This window comes from Hippocampus bargibanti, linkage group LG09 (genome assembly GCF_051943395.1).
Source record: "Hippocampus bargibanti isolate YZ-2025 linkage group LG09, ASM5194339v1, whole genome shotgun sequence".
Taxonomy (NCBI): Eukaryota; Metazoa; Chordata; class Actinopteri; order Syngnathiformes; family Syngnathidae; genus Hippocampus; species Hippocampus bargibanti.
In genome coordinates, this window is record NC_142742.1 from 17,107,573 (window position 1) to 17,128,251 (window position 20,679).

Genomic DNA, 20,679 nt, shown 5'->3' on the forward strand with positions numbered 1-20,679 from the left:
AATTCCGCCAAATCATAGATGGTTTGTCCTGACCGCGCGCTCAACAAACTCCTCACTGACGCTCTCGCCTTCACGCGCAAACAGTACACGTGTACCGTCGCCGAGCAAACAAACATAGACTACCTGCAGTTGAAATTTGCATACTCGGCTCGGCAGCCAATCAGAAGCCTGCTTCTTTCTTCCGGACTTTCGCAAGCGTTATAAAGTCGTGCAATTGCATGTCATTTTCCAAAATAGATGCACAGAACCTCAAACTAGAAGAAAGATTCAAAAGAAGCTAACAACATATGTGACGCTACAAAACGTAAATTTACATTAAACCGTGACTGTAAAGTGTACGTGAGACTTATGAAAGAGGCTTAGTGGCTCGTAGGAATCAATGCAAACGTTGCATTGTGCATCACAATGACAATCGACTACTGTAGCAAAATTTACAGCCATGCGCATTTGCCGTAAATTAAGCAAGGTAGCATTTGTAGTTGGTGCATTCTTGATTTAAAAAAAAAAACTTCATACTTTGTGACAATGTTTCTTAATGGGATTGGTCTCATTTTGCTTCAAGTTGGGAAAAATGGGGCAGGCAACTTTTCAGTTATCTGCCCAGTTGTTCGCTAGCTTTTTGTCATGAGTTTTAGACACTGTCTGTACTATAATTTGGGCAAATTCGGCGGGCCGGATTGACAAGCCTAACGGGCCGTATGTGGCCCACGGGCCGTAGTTTGCCCATGCCTGATTTAGACTGTTACATAATCACGTCAACAATTAAATGGAGCGCCTTTCTTTAGTATTCGTATTTCTTTAGTCTAGAGTATTTTTTCCAGCCAGGTTTTTATTTCTTGTCGCATGGTCTTCTTTCGTCTTGAGTAATGTCGCCGGATTTCTCCACAGACCACAATGTACTTTTTTTAACACCCCAACAACATAGAAAAATAGATGTATGGATGATAATGCACCAACTGCTGCACAAGCCTCACCATATAGGAAGGGGATGAATGTAAATTTCTGACCATAATGCTCAGTTTTCACTCCGCCTCTTCAATTGATAGAGAAAATCTTTCTGTTTTAAGTGTGAGTTTGGGATTTGGATTTTTCTATTTCAAAGTCAAAGTCAAAGTCAGCTTTATTGTCAAATATGCTAATATGCATGACATACAGCACAGATGAAATTTGATGGAACCATCTGGTGCAGATGTTCCGCGTTGGATCTTCTTGTGGTCGAGCATTGTGAACTGTGCAGAATGATCATAACAAATGTATTTGTTTTCATTTGAAGCAGCTTGAGTGGGATTTGTGTTACACCACAAAGGTGCAAATCGTTGTTCTTGGAAATCTGCTGGATTCCTGGCTCAGATTGGGTTAACATACAGCAACGAGAAATATTTTTCGCTTTGTGTGTTTTAAAAATATCTTTGGCTTTTAGGATGGCTGTGAAAATATTCCAATAATATTTTCAATGTGTAATATTACAGAATTTAAAAAAAAAACTGAAGATTGTAGGTAACGATCCTCTAACCATCTGGTATCTATAATGCCTTAAAAGTTTCAGGCAGACATATCAAAAACACATGCTCTTGCTGAAGTTGAAGGTGTGCACATCATATTCTCACACACAGAACAACAAAAGCACGCACAACAAGCATACATCTGGGCCTTGATAAAGAGGAGTGTTTTTGTACACCATCCAACTAGAATTTTTCGAAGCAAAAGAAAAGTCTTATTGTTCAGGGATTGTGAGAATTCACCTGAGAAAACATTTCAATAGTTTTGGAAAACACTTCACACTTCATCATTCCTCACTTGGCTCTATTAAAGGAGCTTTCGAAAGTGTCAGCAATCACAGCCGTTACTGTGAAAATGAAAAATAATTCATGAATATAGATTGTTGTGAATCAGGGTAAATTACCCTCACCGGGGTGTCCAATATGGACCCGACCCAAAATATTTTTTGGGGATGCAGATTTTATGGATCATCAACCAGGTTCACAATTTCATGTTAACTCATTCACTGCCGTAATATGATGTGGAAAACCATTCCCGAATTTGTTCGGGTTTTGGTTTTTCTTGGGGGGGGTGCCGATATAGTGCTGGTTAGACCTCTGCCAATGTTTCTTCCCTTCCACAAGGGGCAGAATTTTGTACAGCTGCCCCGACTTGCACCTCATATTACTCCAGGCCCATATACGTTAAGAATTAACTCTCCTAAGGTTTCTTATGCTGTATTCTGTGGTTCCTGGAATTTGAGTGAAAATGACAACCTTGGCACTGGAGTGGACACATTTTAGCACGTCTGGCAGTGAATGAGTGAAAGACCTTTTTTCAATTTTTGCTTGTTATAATAACTGCATATCTGTTGACTTGTCATTTATGTACTCCAGTGCTGTCACAGTACAACATTTTATGGAGCAGAAGAAATGGGAAGCAGTATTCATGAATTTGAGTGTACACTATTCACTCTAACTTTGAAACCACCACCAAGCGTCCCCTCGGTTTCTGTTTAGGACATTGTGAATGCTTTCCGTTGTGAGGTTTTGCCTGTATTAGATTTCATTTCCCCCACTAAGACTAAAGTTTTGTCAGTTATGAAAAAGACAACATGCCCTGATGGTTCTATCTGTAGACAAGCATACTTTACATCAGGGGTGTCAAACTCAGGTCTTCGAGGGCCACTGTCCTGCATGTTTTCCGAGTTTTCCTGTTGCATCACACCTAATTCAAATGACCAGATCATCAGCAAGCTCTTCAGAAGTCAGACATTGAGCCTGTTCCCTTGAGTCAGGTGCGCTACAACAGGGAGACTTGGAAAACATTTAGGACGGCGGCCCTCGAGGACCGGAGTTTGACACCTGTGCTTGAAACAATCACACTGTCGCCAGCACGATTCAGGCCAATCAGAAGGTGTTTGTTTTCAGACCCAACATTTTGAACCACATCCTTTCTCTCCTGAAATCACAATAGTCTTCCTTTGAGTCAAAGAATATATTTTATCAACTTACTTTAGTTCTATAAATGTCAAAATAATGTGCAGGATGTACGTATACCCTCCAAACCCTACTTATTTTAGATGATTTTATTTTATTTTATTTGTGATTTTCTAAATCTTTCATTTCTTTCTTTTAAGGCTTCTAATCTGAATTGGCTTGCTAATGAAACATGCTGTACTAATAAACGTGCCTGTCTGTTACATGGCATGAGAGATCCACTCACTTTCAATAAATACGTCTCCGTGTTTTAAGTTAGTGATTTTTTGGATACTTTGAGACCTAACTGGCCTTACGTATTGTGTTTGACAACGGTAATAAAAAAGCATTTAGAATGTTAAACTTTACAAGCGCTCATCTTGTCACCAAAATGCACCTGAATTGTGCACACACCTTCCTCTTTAAAATGCTGTTGTAAGAATCCAGAATGGGATATAAATTTACTTTTTTAGAGGGATTTTAACGGCTGACGTGACTTGATCATACATCGTTTGTACAGTGTTTGCTTTGTTTGTATAGCAAATATAGGTAGGAATGTACCTTCTATTTATAATTTGTGTATGACTATTCTTTGTAAAAATAATTTGCATGACCAGACTGAAGATAAAGCAAGCCCACATCTTCTTTTCTTTATAATGATGAACATTCGCATGGGGTTGAGAATGAAGGCTTCTGTAATGAATGTGAAGCGGTCAAGGAAAATGAAAAAGTGCTGCAGTATATAGTACCCGGCATTTTGGTCAACAGCTCACTGCATGTAAACTGATATATGGTGTATTGTTGGTTTAGATGACATGTTTACAGTTTAAAACAGGGGTCCCCAAACCTTTTCCTGTGAGGGCCACATAACTTTTCCCTTCTCTGATGGTGGACCGGTGTCAGTTTGTAACAGAAAAGGTGTGACGATTGTAGGGGAGCTTAAAAAATTTATTGTTTTCCAGAAAGCCACACATAACCAAATAATCCTTTCCAGGTTACAGAAAAAAAGTCAGGAAACAAATAATAACACTATTAATGAAATAAATAATAACTAAATAAAATATGTGTGTATATGTATGTATGTGTATGTATATATGTATGTGTATGTATATATGTATATGTATGTGTATATATATATATATATATATATATATATATATATATATATATATATATATATATATATATATATATATATATATATATATATATATATATATGTGTGTGTGTGTGTGTGTGTGTGTGTGTGTGTGTGTGTGTGTGTGTATGTATATGTGTGTATATATATATGTGTGTATATGTATATGTGTATATATGTATGTATGTGTATGTGTATATTTTTGACCACGACATTCATCAAGGAGGAAACTGTGCTGAGCGGTTGCGTCTTTTCGGCAGCATGAATATGCCTGTACTGTTTTTGAATGGGAGGAATGTCGGTGCCATTCGACTGTCATCGCTGGACAGCTCTGGGGCCATTGTGTTTTTTTGCGCCTGTAATGGGCAGCATCTTCACAGCCCCGCTTTGTTCAGTGGAAGGTCGGTGCTGTTGGACAGTCTGCGGCTGGATGGATACATGGCTTGAGGAGCCCGCGATAAGAAGGAAGGAGCGTCAGCGCAGAGCGCCGATGCGTATATGCAACTGTCGCGGGATGGAATTGAAGCAGATTTATGTGGGACAGGAGATGTGAGACGATCTCTTTTCGTCAATGGATGCTACAGCTGCATGTTTGCTTTTAACATTTAGCTTGTAGTCGACTTGCACTTTCCACCATGATGTCCCTGATACACTGGTGAAGAGACGCTTTGATCCTCTCCTCTTTCATCTGGATCTGCTTTATGTAACAAAGAGGGTACAGAAGGTGCTTAAGAATGAATGTCTCTCTGTGTCTTTGTGTTGTCATGTTATTTGTTATTTAGTTTTTTTTTTGTTCTTTTGACTTCAAGACGGCGCCGCGAGAGTGGCTGCCTTTCCAGCAGCTCCTATGTTTTGCTTTTCTACTTTCATTTCTTTCATAACTTTGCTGCTGTGAAATGTAAATTTCTCCATTGCGAGACTAATAAAGGCAAATCCAATCCAATCCAATCCAATATATATATATATATATATATATATATATATATATATATATATATATATATATATATATATATATATATATATATGTATATATAAAAGGAGTCAAAGATGGCGCCCGAGTAGGCAGCCGTCAGCAAGTGCTCTGATGAGCCTTGCTTTTTTTTTTTTTTTTTTTTGTCTTGTTGTGTTTTCTTTTGTCACTTTGTGTTGTTGTGCGTCGTGTGGAACGGATACGGATTGTTTTTCAGCATTTTTGACCACGACATTCATCAAGGAGGAGACTGTGCTGAGCGGTTGCGCCTTTTCGGCAGCATGGATATGCCAGTACTGTTTTTGAATGGGAGGAATGTCGGTGCCGTTCGACTGTCATCCCTGGACAGCTCTGGGGCCATTGTGTTTTTTTGCGCCTGTAATGGGCAGCATCTTCACAGCCCCGCTTTGTTCAGTGGAAGGTCGGTGCTGTTGGACAGCCTGCGGCTGGATGGATACATGGCTTGAGGAGCCCACGATAAGAAGGAAGGAGCGTCAGCGCAGAGCGCCGATGCGTATATGCAACTGTCGCGGGATGGAATTGAAGCTGATTTATGGGGGACAGGAGATGTGAGACAATCTCTTTTCGTCAATGGATTCTACAGCTGCGTGTTTGCTTTCAACATTTAGCTTGTAGTCGATGTGCACATTCCACCATGATGTCCCTGATCCACTGTTGAAAAGACGCTTTGATCCTCTCCTCTTTCATCTGGAACTGCTTTATGTAACAAAGAGGGTACAGAAAGTGCTTAAGAATGAATGTCTCTCTGTGTCTTTGTGTTGTCATGTTATTTGTTATTTAGTTTTTTTTTGTTCTTTTGACTTTGAGACGGCGCCGCGAGAGTGGCTGCCTTTCCAGCAGCTCCTGTGTTTTGCTTTTCTACTTTCATTTCGTTCATAACTTTGCCGCTGTGAAATGTCAATTTCTCCACTGCGAGACTAATAAAGCCAAATCCAATCATATATATATATATATATATATATATATATATATGTGTGTGTGTATATATATATATATATATATATATATATATATATATATATATATATATATATATATATATATATATATATATATATATATATATATATGTGTATGTGTATATGTATATATGTATGTATATATATCAATTACTCCCAATTTCTTCACTGCGTCTGGTGATTGTACTCGCCGACAGACTTAGGGCATTAAATGCATATTTCTTCTCAGGACACACCTCCTCCGCGACAGCATCCATGCATTTCTTAACAAACTCTTTGTCCGTGAAAGGCTTACCGCTGCTTGCTAACAGTTTAGCAACCCAAAAGCTGGCCCGAACGGATGCCTTCTTCAGCTGAGCTTGGCGTACAAATGTATTCTGCTGAAATAGTAGTCCACTTGTTAGCTTTGAGAGTTGTCTGCTCGTATTTGGCCTTGCAAGCTATCATACTTGTCTTTGTGACGGGATTCATAGTGTCGGCGAAGATTGTATTCTTTGAATACCGCCACCGCCTCTTGACAGATGAGACAAACAGCCTTTTCTTTGCATTGAACAAAAAAAAATATCGTTTGTCCACTACAGGTTAAATACCCTGCTTTCTGAATAAATTTTTCTCTTCCCTAACCTTTTCGCCATTATTCCGTTCTCTCTTTGGCAGGAAGGTTTACGAGAGAAAATGGGTTTGGGACCAAACTGAGCGCCTAATTGAGCACACCTGAATGTACCACCGGACTCCCCTGCACTTCCTCATACGTCACTTTCTTGTGTCGAGTCGCATTGTGACCGACTCCTTTAGCATTCTATCGTGAGCAGGCGTGTTTGTATTGTTCAATCACGATCATAGACAACATACATTGATTAAAATAGGAACAGATAAGGATTGAAAACCGCCGTTTGACTTGTAAAAGGATTTTTTTTCTGGAGGCCAAATCAGAAAAAAATCTGATATAATCTCTGGGATTGTTTAGGAGGCCGGGCCAAATGTGCTGACGGGCCGGATACGGCCAGTGGGCCGTAGTTTGGTGACCACTGGTTTAAAAGAAACGTCTTAATGAACACTTGAGCTCAGTTTCCACTCTCCTGTTTGTTATTTCTTCCAAGGAAAGGGAAGTTAAGTGGCTGCAATCTGTGGAGCGTTTACGACACACCCAACATCTGGCAAACTGTCATTTTCCAAGCACTCCCGAACACAGTCGTGCTTTCTAAACAAACATTGAGGCCTCATGTTATCAGACATATTGGTGCCTGCTTTCCTTTTATCAGAAGCAATTCAGGAAGTCATGAATATGAAAAGCAAGTTTTGCATTACTAGCAAAATGGCCATTTACTTCTTGATCTGAGATTATAAAGGCTGATAGACTGGACAGCAGCAATTGTATATTTGGTTTAGATTTTTTTTCTAATTCTTGAAAGAAAATCTGCATATTATTCATGGAAAATATTAAATACCTCTCAATCTAAATGAATTACTTGGTGAAGTGATCCCACTGTTCACCACTGCACCAATGTAACAGCTCAGCTATGAAGAAGTAGCAGTAGAGAATCTCTCCGCTTTTGTTTGTCTTTTGTAGTTGACCCTTCTATCCATGCAATGTTTGCAACATGAGGTAATCCATAGAGTGCATCACTTTGGGGCTTCAAAGAATTGAGGCCCTTCAACACTGATCTGACCCTTGCCCTGTGTTCAATGTTCCCATTCGTGGTTGCTGTGTTTTCATTTACCCCTCTGTGCTATGGAATTCCTTAAAGGTATCCAGCTATTTTTGGGCTCGTAAAAGGCATTTGTAGCATCTGTACTATTTCGGTGAACATTACACATTAACGTTTCATGCATTATCATGTACTAAAAGGAGATTATGTGCTGCGCAATGACAAAGTTTAGACAAGTTGGGGCGTGTATGTGCAGGTGTCAAAAGAAAGATAGATTTGTGATAACTTGGCACGCCACGTTAAATTCTAAAATCATTTCAGATGCCAAGGATATCTATAGAGGAATGCCCTAATGCCAGATGCCACATTCAAAATGCACCGTACATGTTTCACAATTATGTCGTGTAATGCATACAATGGCCGCATTCGACAACCACAACTGTGCTTCCATTTGGTCTTTAAGAAATAACCGATTCTATGAACTGTATAGGGACTAAATTGATAAATCCATCTCCCTGTCATAAGTATTCAGTGTGTCTGTGGAATGTTTTGAGAAAAAGTATGTGTGATAAATCCAAACCTAAGAGAGGGCCTGGCTCAAAATGCATGCATGCTGATATAGTCTCTGTTCTCAGGCACTTCCACAACAAGCTAAGCTTATGTCTTTATGCACCTTGTTTTGTGCACTGGGCTACATAGATACAATGTACTCTGTAACATACTGGAAAAAGAGACTACTGTTGAGCAAAGTGTGTCTTAACATTTCATGAATGAGGTGAGTGAGGTGTGCTTATTAGTTTACTGAGCAGCTCAACCATACAAAGAATGTTAGGGTGATATATTTCAAGGCAGAACACAGATGTCTTTTGCCTTTTTCTTTTTTGTTAAAAAGCCACTCAATAAGTTCACTGCTAATGGTGTGTGAATAACATTCTGCCTCTGCCCTCTTGTGGACAAAACTCCCCATTGCCGATTTCTGTCTTGGCTCGGATTGTTTTTTTTCCCACGTTGTCCTGTAAAAAATCAAGCAGACTTGACCCAAAATGAATGTGGATCGTATTATTACGTTTTATTATTTTCAACACATTATTAGAGCACACATTTTACCTTGTGGTAAAACACTGCTTGCAGCAGCAGGTAAACGCTTCTCATGTCTCACGCATGAGCCAGAATCCACAAAGGCCCTCTAATTGCTCAGCGAACATGGTACCCTACTTTGAACCAATGTTGCCCGCCAAGTGTGATCTTCTGCTTCTCCTCTGTGTTTATTTTTTTATTCTCCTCACTCCTCAAAAGCAGAACGGTCCAGCCCAGTGAAGTTAAAACAATTAAATATCAGTGCACCTTGGAACACCAAACTTTGTCATGGGAACATGAAACATTATTCAGTGCCACATACAGTAGCAGCTAAGCCTGAGTGAAATCTATTGTAAATACGCACTGAACAGTGAGAGGGGGAAAAACAGCTAATGACCTCATATCCTTTTGCCCCCCCTGCACATCTCCAACCCCCTTTCTCTTTCCCGCCTCGCTTTATTACCAGGAGCTATGACCAAATGAGTGTTTCAACAGCGTACTCATTCCAGACTGAATCGGATTGGGACCTTCGTTCTGACACCAACTCCATGATCTACTTCAACATGCCTCAACAAGGAGGTTCCACTTCACCATCTAAATACTTCAAGGTCAGTATTAATCCATGACAATCCAATTTAAAAATGTGTTTGCATCTTATTCCTGTCTGATACTAGCTGTGAGTTGCATTGTTCTGTTTCTGACTTTGGTATGAATGCATATTTGGAACTGATGCCCTTGACATTTTAGGGTAAACATTCCGAATGTACTGACTGATTTATCCTCATTTTAATGAAGCCATGGCATGAAATAAATGATAGTGTGGTGATAAAATCCAGACGATGAGGACATTTAAACTGAAATTTTACAGAATATGTGAGGTTCCCGTTTAGGTGGAATGCATTGCTTTGTTGTTTTTAATAATATGGTCAACCATTTGTCTAAGATACTCAGTCCAGTTAAACCCTGCCCATTAGCCATGGCCTCGATTACAATAATTGCACCACCAAAATGAGGTGGCCCATAATTAACTTCACAATGTCGTATTGATTGCATTACTTTTTGCATTTACTCAATTAAATTGCTCCTGATCAGCAAACTATTGCAAATTTCCTCTGCATTTTGCTGAACTTTGCAGCCAATCAAATCCACAGCTGTATGCTGAATCAGATTAGAGTGCTGTTACTGCATACTGTTGTTGGAATCTTGTGTAGCAGACTGTCTCATATACAGTATTTGTTACCACATCTTAACTCATTTTTGTCACTGTTGACTGTCAAGATGAAAATTATCCTGTGGGATTAATTATTCTTGGGCTATAATGTATCACGACCCGATCTTGGCCAACCTGCTTCTCCACCTTGTCCCACCTCAGCATTGCGGTTGTCTCTGAATAACACATTTTTTTACATGTGCAACAATTGATTCAGCTCAAGCTTCTCTTTGAACTTTAAGTGACAGTGCTTTCATTCTGCAAAAAACTGCGTGTGCGTGTGGGTGTGTGTCATTCTACATTGGAGAGTGAGACACACATGATGATCACATGATGTAGATTGTAGACTCTACATTGTAGAGTCTACAATCTACATCATGTGAGGGTTTAAGTATTAGTTTTAGTATGGTTGTCAGTGGTTAAACGTTTTTTTGGCTGACAAAGAACAACAAATAGCTATTATTAAATACTCACTGCGCAGAAGAAACAAGTTTTTCCCTGTGGAGGATTAAGTGAATTTTGAGGCACAGTACAGTGTTTGAGCAGGTAATGTAAATGTGATACTCTATGGGGAACAGGAAATTCAACATCTAGCAGAGGCCACTGGGTGTCTTTTTTTTTAATTCTGTTTAAACATGAACAGGAAATCCCAGCCATGAGTTGCTGTTTGTTTCGTCAAATTGTGCTAACATTTAGCACTATGGTGTATCAAAGGTGTCTTTTTTCTCCTTCGTTTTTAATTCCAGAAATGTCAAAACAGTTGTGACACACCCCGAGCAACTGTTGTTTGAATTCCATGTTGAAAGACCAAACTCAATGTAGTTGCGGAACAATTTGTAGAGACTCAAAAAAAAGAGAGTGCAATCCCCTCCATCTGAGGAAGGGTGGGGTTTCCCTCTTTTCCACACCCTTTTAGTTTTCTCGTAATGTAAATTGCCCGTTTGCCGTGTGAGACGCCATTTTCATCAGTGCTTTCACAACGTTGCTGCAAATGGCCATGCCCTCAGGACAGTCACTCTGCTCATAGAATACCAGAGCTGTTTGTTGTCACTCGCACAGGGCAGGACTAACTACATGTTGAGATGGTTCCTATGACAGCTGTTTTGGGAATGATTCTAAAGGAAATTGTCTGTGCTGGTTGAATGTATTCCAACTTAATCTGCAAAGAACTATACCAGATAGTCAAATGGTATGTAACTTGATTTTCTTACACAATATGGAATGGGATTATTACCGGTGCCATTTTAGTCACAGCTGTTGCCTCTAACCGTGGTTCGAATATTTTGCTCCTCGTAACTAAAGAGAATAAGTTCTCGATACGGTTAAAAAAAACACACATACTCACACATATAATCTTTTATAATGTGACAACACCTCATCTAGCTCTTGCATTGGATTTGTCGCTCATTTAATTAGGATGTGCCCTTCATGAGTTTGTGAGCTAATAGCACTTGAGGTTTGTATTCAGTTTGATCGTATATGTACAAATACATACTAAATTCATAATTCATCTCAGCATGACTGCTGTCTTTGGATGTCGAGATGTCTATTTTACTGAAAACGTATACAAACTAACAATGTAAAGAAATTCAAGTCATCATACTTTACCTACATTTTTTTTCTGATTTTATATTACTCACACGTACATTTTAAACAATCCAGAATATTGTTTCAAAAACATATAACTGAATTATTTACATCTTGAATGTTTACTTTTGGATAATCTAAAAACCACATCATCTAAAGACAACATGGGTGTTGGCACTGTCATCACTTGTACATGAATCTTGTGTCTGCATCTTGTCTGTCCTGTGTCAGAATTCAGAGGAAAAAAAAGGCGTGTTGGATCGTCTCAGTCACTTCTTCAAACCCAAGAAAAGGAAGAGCCGAGGAAGGGACACTTCAGACACTTCGGTCAATGTAAATATTCCAGGTTCGCCCGCCTCCCCCTTGTCTCCAAGTTCATCGCTGCTGTCACAGGAAGATGGCTCAAGGACTCCCACTCCCTCTCAAAAAAATGACAAGAGCGAACCCCGAGCAGGAGTGGAGTTTGGAGTCACCCTCAGTCAAGGCTCCAGCCCCGGTGCCTCTAGTGTGGTCTCTCTATTGACTGATGGGGGAAATATTCCATTTGCAGACTCCAACAGCAGTGGCTCTAACAGTGTGCGGGAGGTTCCTGTGTGCGGGGTGAGCACCGCCAGTCATCAAAAGAATTCAGGAAATGTGACCCCCACGGCTCTCGACTTTCCATTCACGAATTTGCCACTTTGTTATGATCCAAATTCAGAAGTAGGATTTGCAGAGTCAGTGGTGGATGAGGTCAGCAAAAGGTTGCAGATGAATTTGGACGATGTCACAATGAAGAAGGCAGAAAGGTGGACTGTGGGTGGGATTAAAAAGCCACCCAATTTGCCAACAGTTCAGATTCCCTTTCCCAACAATGCTTCATCCCCAAAGTCGCCTAACTTAACTTCCATAAGTGTAGCAACAACAAAAACATCAGTTAAAGGTGGAGAATATGTCCACAGCACAACACTAAAGGGAATAACATTAAGCTCTCAGACAACCGCGACAAACCTCATGCCCACTCACGAGCGTGCTCCACACATTGATTTGGAAAATACAGTACAAAGACATTCCACAGAAGGAAACCAAGTACAACAACCAAGTGAATCTCCCACTCACCTCTTCAAAGCCATATTAGTCGATACTCACCTCGCAGAGGAGGAGAGAAATGGGAGGGAGGACATGAGGGACGTTCGGATGGAGGAGGGGCAGTGTTTTATACCACTTTCGCCTGTCGTGCTTGCCATACCTGTCACAGTATTTCCTGAGGATGAGTCAATTACTCAAGGGAATACAGGCACAACGAAAAGCTTGCCAGAGTTGTCAAGGCTAACTAAAGGGGATTCGCAAATTACTTTACAACAGTCGGCGGAGCCTAATACTGGCACAGACTCAAAGAAACACCCACTAAAGGAGAACCAAGGGTCAAAAGAGACTTGTGTTACACGTAAGACGGTGAATCTGCCTTCAAAGCCCAAGGCTGTGGCCCATCAAGTGCAAGGTAGTCCAGCTCTAAGTCTGGAACGGAACAAGCAAGATTCCAGTTCAAAGATTTCTGGGCAGTCAAAGACGACCCTGTGAGTATCTGCATTTTTTTGCCTTTTTTAATGCTCTGTTCTTGAAAACTCCCTTTGAATGGAGAAAAGAAAGCAGGTGAGTTCACCCTCCCTTCATGCAACCTGATATTAGAATTCTCATATGCTATTGTACCAGCGGACACACAATGACTGAAGTGCTGAAATATTTATATTGTGAGAGTCAAATTATACAGAGTGGTGCCAGTTTTAAAAGATTTAAAGCGTCAACTATTTCTGATGCAATTACATTACCCTGACTTTTGTACTCGGCAACTTGAGTGTAAATCATCACCATTCCGTTGCATGTCTTGTATCATCTTCATCCACTGAGTAAGTTAGTCATTACAAAACTTGACAACCCACAACTACAGCTCTCTTAATTTGTGGCATCACACCTGTAAAGAATATCCACATACACTGATCTGGGTACATGTATATAGGTTTGAATGTCTGATAGCTATAGTATTCAGGCGACTGCAGGACATTTCTTTTGTCAAGTTTGTAATTGATCACATTTATATTCTATTTGATGCGTGAAATAAATTAATCAAAATACCTCTTGTATTGTTAATAATGTACTGCTGTACGACATATTACTCATATATTTACAAAATCAGCGTACTTATTTTGGATTATTTAATTCACCAAATGAATGAAGATGTCTAAATTCATAGTCAATCATTTGCAATGGCATCATAAAGCAGATTGAGTTGCAGAGATGAAATGGTATGAAAAATTCATATTGGTCGCCTCAGTTTTGTTAATTACCAGTGACATCCCAATTCTGCATTGATAACAAAATACACACACATGTATTTAAAATGCAGATAGTGCACTGTAACAATAAAAATGAAATGTACTCCAGAAATTCAGAAAATACTTTTTCCTTTTTTATCTTTCTTTCATCGCACTTGCATCCTTTCACAGTAGCTAATTGGTGTTGGGTTATAATTCAGACAGATGTCAGGCCATCAGCATTTAGCTGTTTAAGCTTTGTAGTTTTTGTCAGCATATCAGTCCCTTGGTATTTGGGGCAGAGTATTTTCATCACATGATAAATGGAATATCACACCTATAGACAGTGGCGTTTTAGGCACGTCACAACAACATCCGTGACACTCTGATGAAGGCGGAAGTACACGCTGAAACATGTCAAATAATTGAACACTTAAAACGCCACTGCCTGTAATAAAAGAATCTGTTCTAAATTCGATCATACGGACACAGTATGAACTTAACACAATCACACCTGTAGGTTGATTATTTATTCATTTATTGTCTTTGGGGAAATACAGGTGTCTATTGTGAGCCCTGGGCTTTCGTGGGCTGCCGTGTAACTTGTAACCTGTATTTTTGTCCTGATGCATTTACTCATGTGTTATTCTCTCTTTATTTGCAGATCGCTACGGCTTCAAAACCACAACACTGACACAAACAGACATGCAGACACTACGCCATCCACAGCATACAATGAAACTAAAGACAGAAACACAACTGAGGGTTTAATTCAACAAAACACCGTCTCTCAAACATCTGAAAGTGGCGATAGCCTCGCAACCCCTGATATGCATAGAGCAAAACTACAAAACGCAGTATCTGGAATAAGAGGCAATGGGAATAACCAGGCAACAGCCACTAAAGCAGGAGTTAAAGTAGCAGCTGAAAACCGGCGTACCACTGAAAGCATAGCAAGACCCTCGGCAACAACAGCAGGAGACAAGGCCAAAAATGTGACAACAAAAGCTAAGAGTGCCACTGAGGACATTAAAGTTACAGGACCCAGTGATCTACTGCCACGAGAGCAACATAGCAATGAGAAAACGGTCCCTGTGATAACACCATTAAAAGACAAATCCACCAGTGATCTCACAAAGTCAAGAATTCCCAAAAGGCAAATATCAGAGGGTGACATAAAATTACCAGCTTCAATAGATAAAACAACAGAATCTGATAGCCCTTCGTCAATTCCCAAACTACAGAAAAACCTGCGACTCGCAAATGAATCTATGAAATCATTAGTGTTGACAACCAAAAGTGTCGGAAAACGAAGCTCTGATGAGGAAAAGGAAATAAATACTCGCTCAGGTGGCATTTCTCCTACCAAAGCATTATGCCGGCCATTGACAGATCTTGTGAAAGAAGAGCCAACGGATATGGAATTAGTAAATGGAGTGGAAGAAGATCGTCTAATAGGACAGTCCAATAAAGATAAGCACGCTTCCTTATTGCCAAAGAGCCGGCTGCCCGTTTCATCTCCAACGAAAAAGTTAAATCACAACCTGCCAAAAACAAATGAAAGCAATTACAGAACGGTTACGTCTCCTCGGTTAGGCACAGACAGACACAAACAAGCCCAGAAGTGCCCAGACCAGCCAGCAGCTGCACGTGAGGAAAGAGTTGCCAGCGAGATCCCTCCTCCCACTGGAAGTCCCAAGAAAGGTAGAAGACCCCTTGTGATAGTCCATACATTTCTTATTCCTTGAAAATTGGCTTTGTATAAAAAGTGGATTTTTACTGTGTTTATGTTAATGTTAATGGAGGTTAATTGATAGACTACATATTTGTTCATTTGCTGTAGAATAAGCTTACAGGAAAAAAATATCAACCTGCTAGGTCGTCTATATAGAATCACTTCTGGTTTTGTACTTAATCGGTTAGCATAAATGGATTTGGAATTATTGGATTAAAGTTCCAATGTGAAGAAATACTTGACCATCAGGTCTACAACTACTTGTGAGGGCCTTCTCTCTGACATCACTTGCATGCCAGCATGTGTGTAATCAGGTTGCATTTGTGATGCTCACCGCAAAATACACGCGCAGAATACGTGTTGTTAAAAGGCCACTAATTTTGACTCGCCATCACAACTGCAAGTTACTTTTTCTTCTCAACTTAAGAGAAGATGTATGAAATCCACAACAAATATTGTATTACTTCCTTTCTTGAAATTTGGATTGGGGTTGGAGCATGTGATGTTCTGTGTTTTAATTGTTTCTCTGTGTATGTGTGTGTTTCTGCTCAACAGGAGGCATCTTATCACTAAAACAATTGAGTCACATCTTTAAAACAAGACAGCGCCATGAGGAGAGTGACTCTCCAACTGTCACCAACCAAAATAAAGACCCAAAGTTTCTCAAACAAAATCCCAAGTCTCCATTACATAGTTCCGGTCCCCCATCTCCAAGCAAACTTCCGACAAGAAGCCAGAGGAGCTCCGTCAATAATAAATCAAGGAAAAATCAACATGTTTCAAGCGATGATTCATCAAATATTTTTCTACACAAAGAGGACAGTGTACATCCAAACAGTAATACAGACTCAGCTGACAAATCTGCAAACAGTGTGGAGGCAGATCATTCGAAAGACAGCACCGCTGTGGATACACTTCCTCTTAAATCGTCTCACACGAATGAGCACAATGTGACATTGACAGATCATTCTTGTGTCCATGAAACCAAAGAGAAAACAAGAGGGCCAGAGGGTCTTGAAGAGGCCCTCAATCATAGTCCTGAAGAAAGAATTTCAAATACTCAGATAATCAAAGAAAAGGAAATAGTGGTTACAGTAAAACTAGAAGACAAAGTTAAACCAATAAAAGATCCAATAGCAGAGGTAGTACCAGCCAAGGCCATACTCAGTTCTGAGATTCATCGGCCAGGAGAAGAGCAACCATTGATTCCGGAGCATTCAACAAGAAATGCATCTCATCTCCAATGTGACAGGACTGCACTGAAATTACAAACAGTACATTTAACGGGCAAGATATTTTCAGAGACAGCCCAGCTCACAAATGACACACAACTGGAAAAGGTCAGTTCAGAGGAAGATTCACTCATGATGGCTCAGGGTGTTAGTGCTGCTCCAGATGCCTCTGTGAACCCTTCCCCCGATGGCATCCATGACTGTGACAACATTATACCCTCTCACCAGGAAGACACTCCCACTAAAGCGGCTAAAGAAAATGAAAATGTAGCGTTAACTGAATTTGTTTCAAAAGACCATGATTCTGAGCTGGAAAATGTTGTTTCGGCAACAACTTCAATTTCTTTTAACACCACTGAAAAAATTAAGGATCGTAAAGTCATTATGGATCAAATTACACATACAATTCATGAAAATATGTTGCCATCGGCATTGGCCACAGATTCAATAGAAAATGCGACAGGAGAGGAGCAAAGCAAAGAAAAGGTCAGCACGAAACCAGCGGACACAGAGAATGAAGCTGTTTATGAGGCCTCCAAGGATGTCAAATGTCAGCTGGACAAAGAGCCCCTTTCACAAATACAAGAGTCTAAAAAGGAGGAAAAAGAATCAAAGTCAAGTGAAAAGCTAAATGACACACCAGTGATGAGCAGCGACTGCATCAGGGAGCTCAAGGATTTTAGCACAGAGAGCAAAGTATACAAAGACGTCACTACACCAAATGAATCAACCCAACGACCAGCAAAAAATGAACATTTACCGCTGGTCACAAAAGAGGAAATAAATACAAACAACACTGCTGAAAAGTTCAAGAGTCAAGCACAAAAGGCAGAACAACTAAGTTCAGTGTGTGGAAGTGCAACCAACATGTTGGATTCTCAAGAGGCTATGAAGGATTCTTTGAAGGAATGTACTAGTGCAGCTCATGAATCCCAGCAGCCAATGGGGAAAGAACTGTCCTGTAATGTACCGCTAACTCAGGATGAGATCTCCAAGAGTCAAAATAAAATTACGGAAAAACGCAGTTGTGTTAAAAGGGGGAATCAACAGGAAATTAAGCTAGATGATGACACAAATGATTCGTCAATTAAAAGTTTAGAGAATGAGAATTCTAACCCTGAAGTTATATACCAAGAAGACCCGGAGCCTGTTGGAGTACAACTTAAGACTCTTGGCAAATGTGATGAAATTACTGGTATGACAAAAGGATTAAATGGTGAAAAAGCCCGGGAACGCCATCTTGTTGACATATCATCTTCTCAAAGTTCTCAACAACAAACAAATGATTCTCAATTTAAACATTTAGACGAAAAAGCGCCAGCTGCCAATAACAATGATGAAGTTGGGGATATAATTGACAGTGCAGAAACTAGAAGTGTTCATTTTCAAAAACAAGAGTGCTCTGGACACATCGTATCTGATCACGAGGAGCTCAATACACAGAATGATAACTCCCATCAGTACACAGATTGCAAATTGGCAAAAGTTAACCAAGAAAGTAACAGAAAAATGTTCTTAGCAGAACCTATTGAGAACAAGGCCAATAATTCTGAAATGCCTGCCAACTTGTTCAGAAGTACAACAGACGGTGGTAAGATTGATATGAAAGAAAATGCTAATTTAAAAGAAGTCACTCAGAGAGTGTCTCAACAAAAAGATCAGCAAATGACTGTGAAGCAAAGGTTAAACCCCGGCCAGATTCAAGACGGAGAACAAAAAGACCTGACCACCGATGCTGTCCAAAGCCCATCTGATGAAAAGGCCATAGAGATCATAGAAAGGAAAACGACAACACATGAACTACATTCCAATAAAGAAGCTAAAACGCTAAATACTTCACAGCAGCCAATAAAACCACCACTTAATGCCGTCTCCCCACTTGCCACTACAGTGAAATCGTTAAGTCCACCTGTAGGACTTCGGCCCAAAGAGGGGTTGCCATCTAGCTGGTTAGACGTGGAACATCATCACAAACAAAAAAAGGACAATAGAAGGAAACGAGACGCCTCGGCCAGCGAAGACAAATCTCTCGAACCAGACGAGTTGGTGGATTTTATCAACAGCATTAAGGCAGGTGGCATGCCCTTCTCACTACCTCTTAAGAAGCACCCACATAAAAAGGCCCCATCTCCCCCTTTTGCAATGCCAGCGATTAGGGAAGATCATTTTGAGAAAACTTTTGATCCCGAAGAATTCCAGTTTGGCTTGAGAAAGAATGGAAAAGGTTTCAAGGACCCATCTCCAGCAATGGTGTTAAAACAAATTGCAGCTAACCGGCACGGGCGTCCCACGGAAAAATGCGAGCCAGTCAATTCCACACCCACAGTACAAAGTGAATTCCTTGATGAGGAAAACGGAAAAACTCAAGTCAAAGAGGGCCCCCCGATTGAGCAGAACAATGGAGAGGATCCTGGGGAAATATCATCCCGATTCGAAAGGATATCCCTCCTCTCAAGTTTACTGAGTTCCCCTCGGTATGGTAAGAAGCACAAAGAGGAAGCAGCCTCTGACCAAAATAACACTTTGTCCAAACAACAGAAAAAAGGACCCTCGCTTGGAAAGCAGGAAGCAGTTAATGCAACCTTTCCTGAATACGAATCAGATACAAAGGGTGTGACAAAGAGTGATACAGACTGCACGGTGGGTGGTAGTAAAGATGCCACCAATGAATCAACAATTAGTCCCTCCCCTCTTTCTCTGTCCTTGGTCTCTCAAATCAAACCGCCTCAACATTATCTTGACGACGGAAAAGAATCTGCTGAGACTGAACAGGACTTTACAAAAGAACCTAAAACTGAGCAGAATCCGGCCGGACACTCGACTATGGATGAGGTTTTAAAGCCTAAAATCAATAAGGCTGGGCTGCCTCTGGCCACCAAACAAATCCCAAAGAGTATTCCAAAGAAAAACTCAAAGGTAAGCAGGCGTTTGCTTATTTGAATTTCTTGAATGTGGTGGAAGCAACTGGGCAAAATGCATTCAACTTTTATTTTGTCGTGCCGTAAATGTAACATCTGTTTAGTAGTTTTACTCCTTGCGGTGTTTCGGTGTCACTGGATGCTTTTTTTTGTTATATCCAAGTAAGGATCCATCTGGGCCGTGCCCTTGTGCCATTTGCACATTTTGACAGCCACTGGGCACAACTTTGTAACTCCACTGCGCCAGCACCTGCGCAAGTGTGTGGTGATTAGCGCATATTGCTACATGGTCTCCATCACGTATGACATACTTCTGTTAAAGTAGCTAAAGAAACAAATTTAGTTAAATAACAATTGAAAAGTGTTAGTTTTACTTCAGAGGTTTTAACTTTTGTCGTCTGCCGTCTTGCCTTTCCGATATCTAGTAATCACCTTGCATTTGTTCCAGTGAGCTCCAAAGTCGTGGTCGAGAATATCTCGGGCTTTTCCGTGATCCACCGGAAACTGCCAAAAGGATAATGAAATATTCATGGTGCATTGCAGTGTTTACGTCAAACATGGCGGATGGTTGCAATATCGAGCTTGAGAACAGTAGTAAAACTCTAAAAGACATTCAAAATAAGCAGCAAACAAACATATTTGCATTTTTTTAAAGAAACAATTGAATAAGTCTGCAGAGGGTAGTGATTCGTTGCAGCAAACAGCTGTTAATTTTTTGAATGTATTGGATAATGTGTATGATTTTAGAGCTGTTGTAGCACAATGGAAATCTCCAAAGCAAATTTAAGTAGACACTCGTAAGAATTATTGTGCTAAGTCTGTTCTCTTTGTCTTTTCTGTAATACAGTAGAATATCAAAACAGCACAAGGATTGATTGTGTAGTAACTAAGAAAATTTTAAATGTTTATGTATGAATAAATCATTTGACCAG

The 20,679-nt window shown here is 40.1% G+C and overlaps 1 protein-coding gene across 2 annotated transcripts in view; it reads left to right on the plus strand.

The window, feature by feature from the left end:
* crybg1a (crystallin beta-gamma domain containing 1a) overlaps positions 1 to 20,679 on the plus strand; it is a 49,956-nt gene that overhangs the window by 14,705 nt on the left and 14,572 nt on the right. The window contains exons 2-5 of one of the 2 annotated variants that reach the window (XM_089005259.1): positions 9,241 to 9,382; positions 11,803 to 13,127; positions 14,527 to 15,566; positions 16,153 to 19,745. In XM_089005259.1, coding sequence (XP_088861385.1) covers positions 9,241 to 9,382; positions 11,803 to 13,127; positions 14,527 to 15,566; positions 16,153 to 19,745 — 6,100 coding nt within the window. Of the gene's footprint in view, positions 1 to 9,240; positions 9,383 to 10,926; positions 11,174 to 11,802; positions 13,128 to 14,526; positions 15,567 to 16,152; positions 19,746 to 20,679 lie in introns of those variants that run through there. The other variant, XM_089005260.1, reaches the window with a different exon arrangement.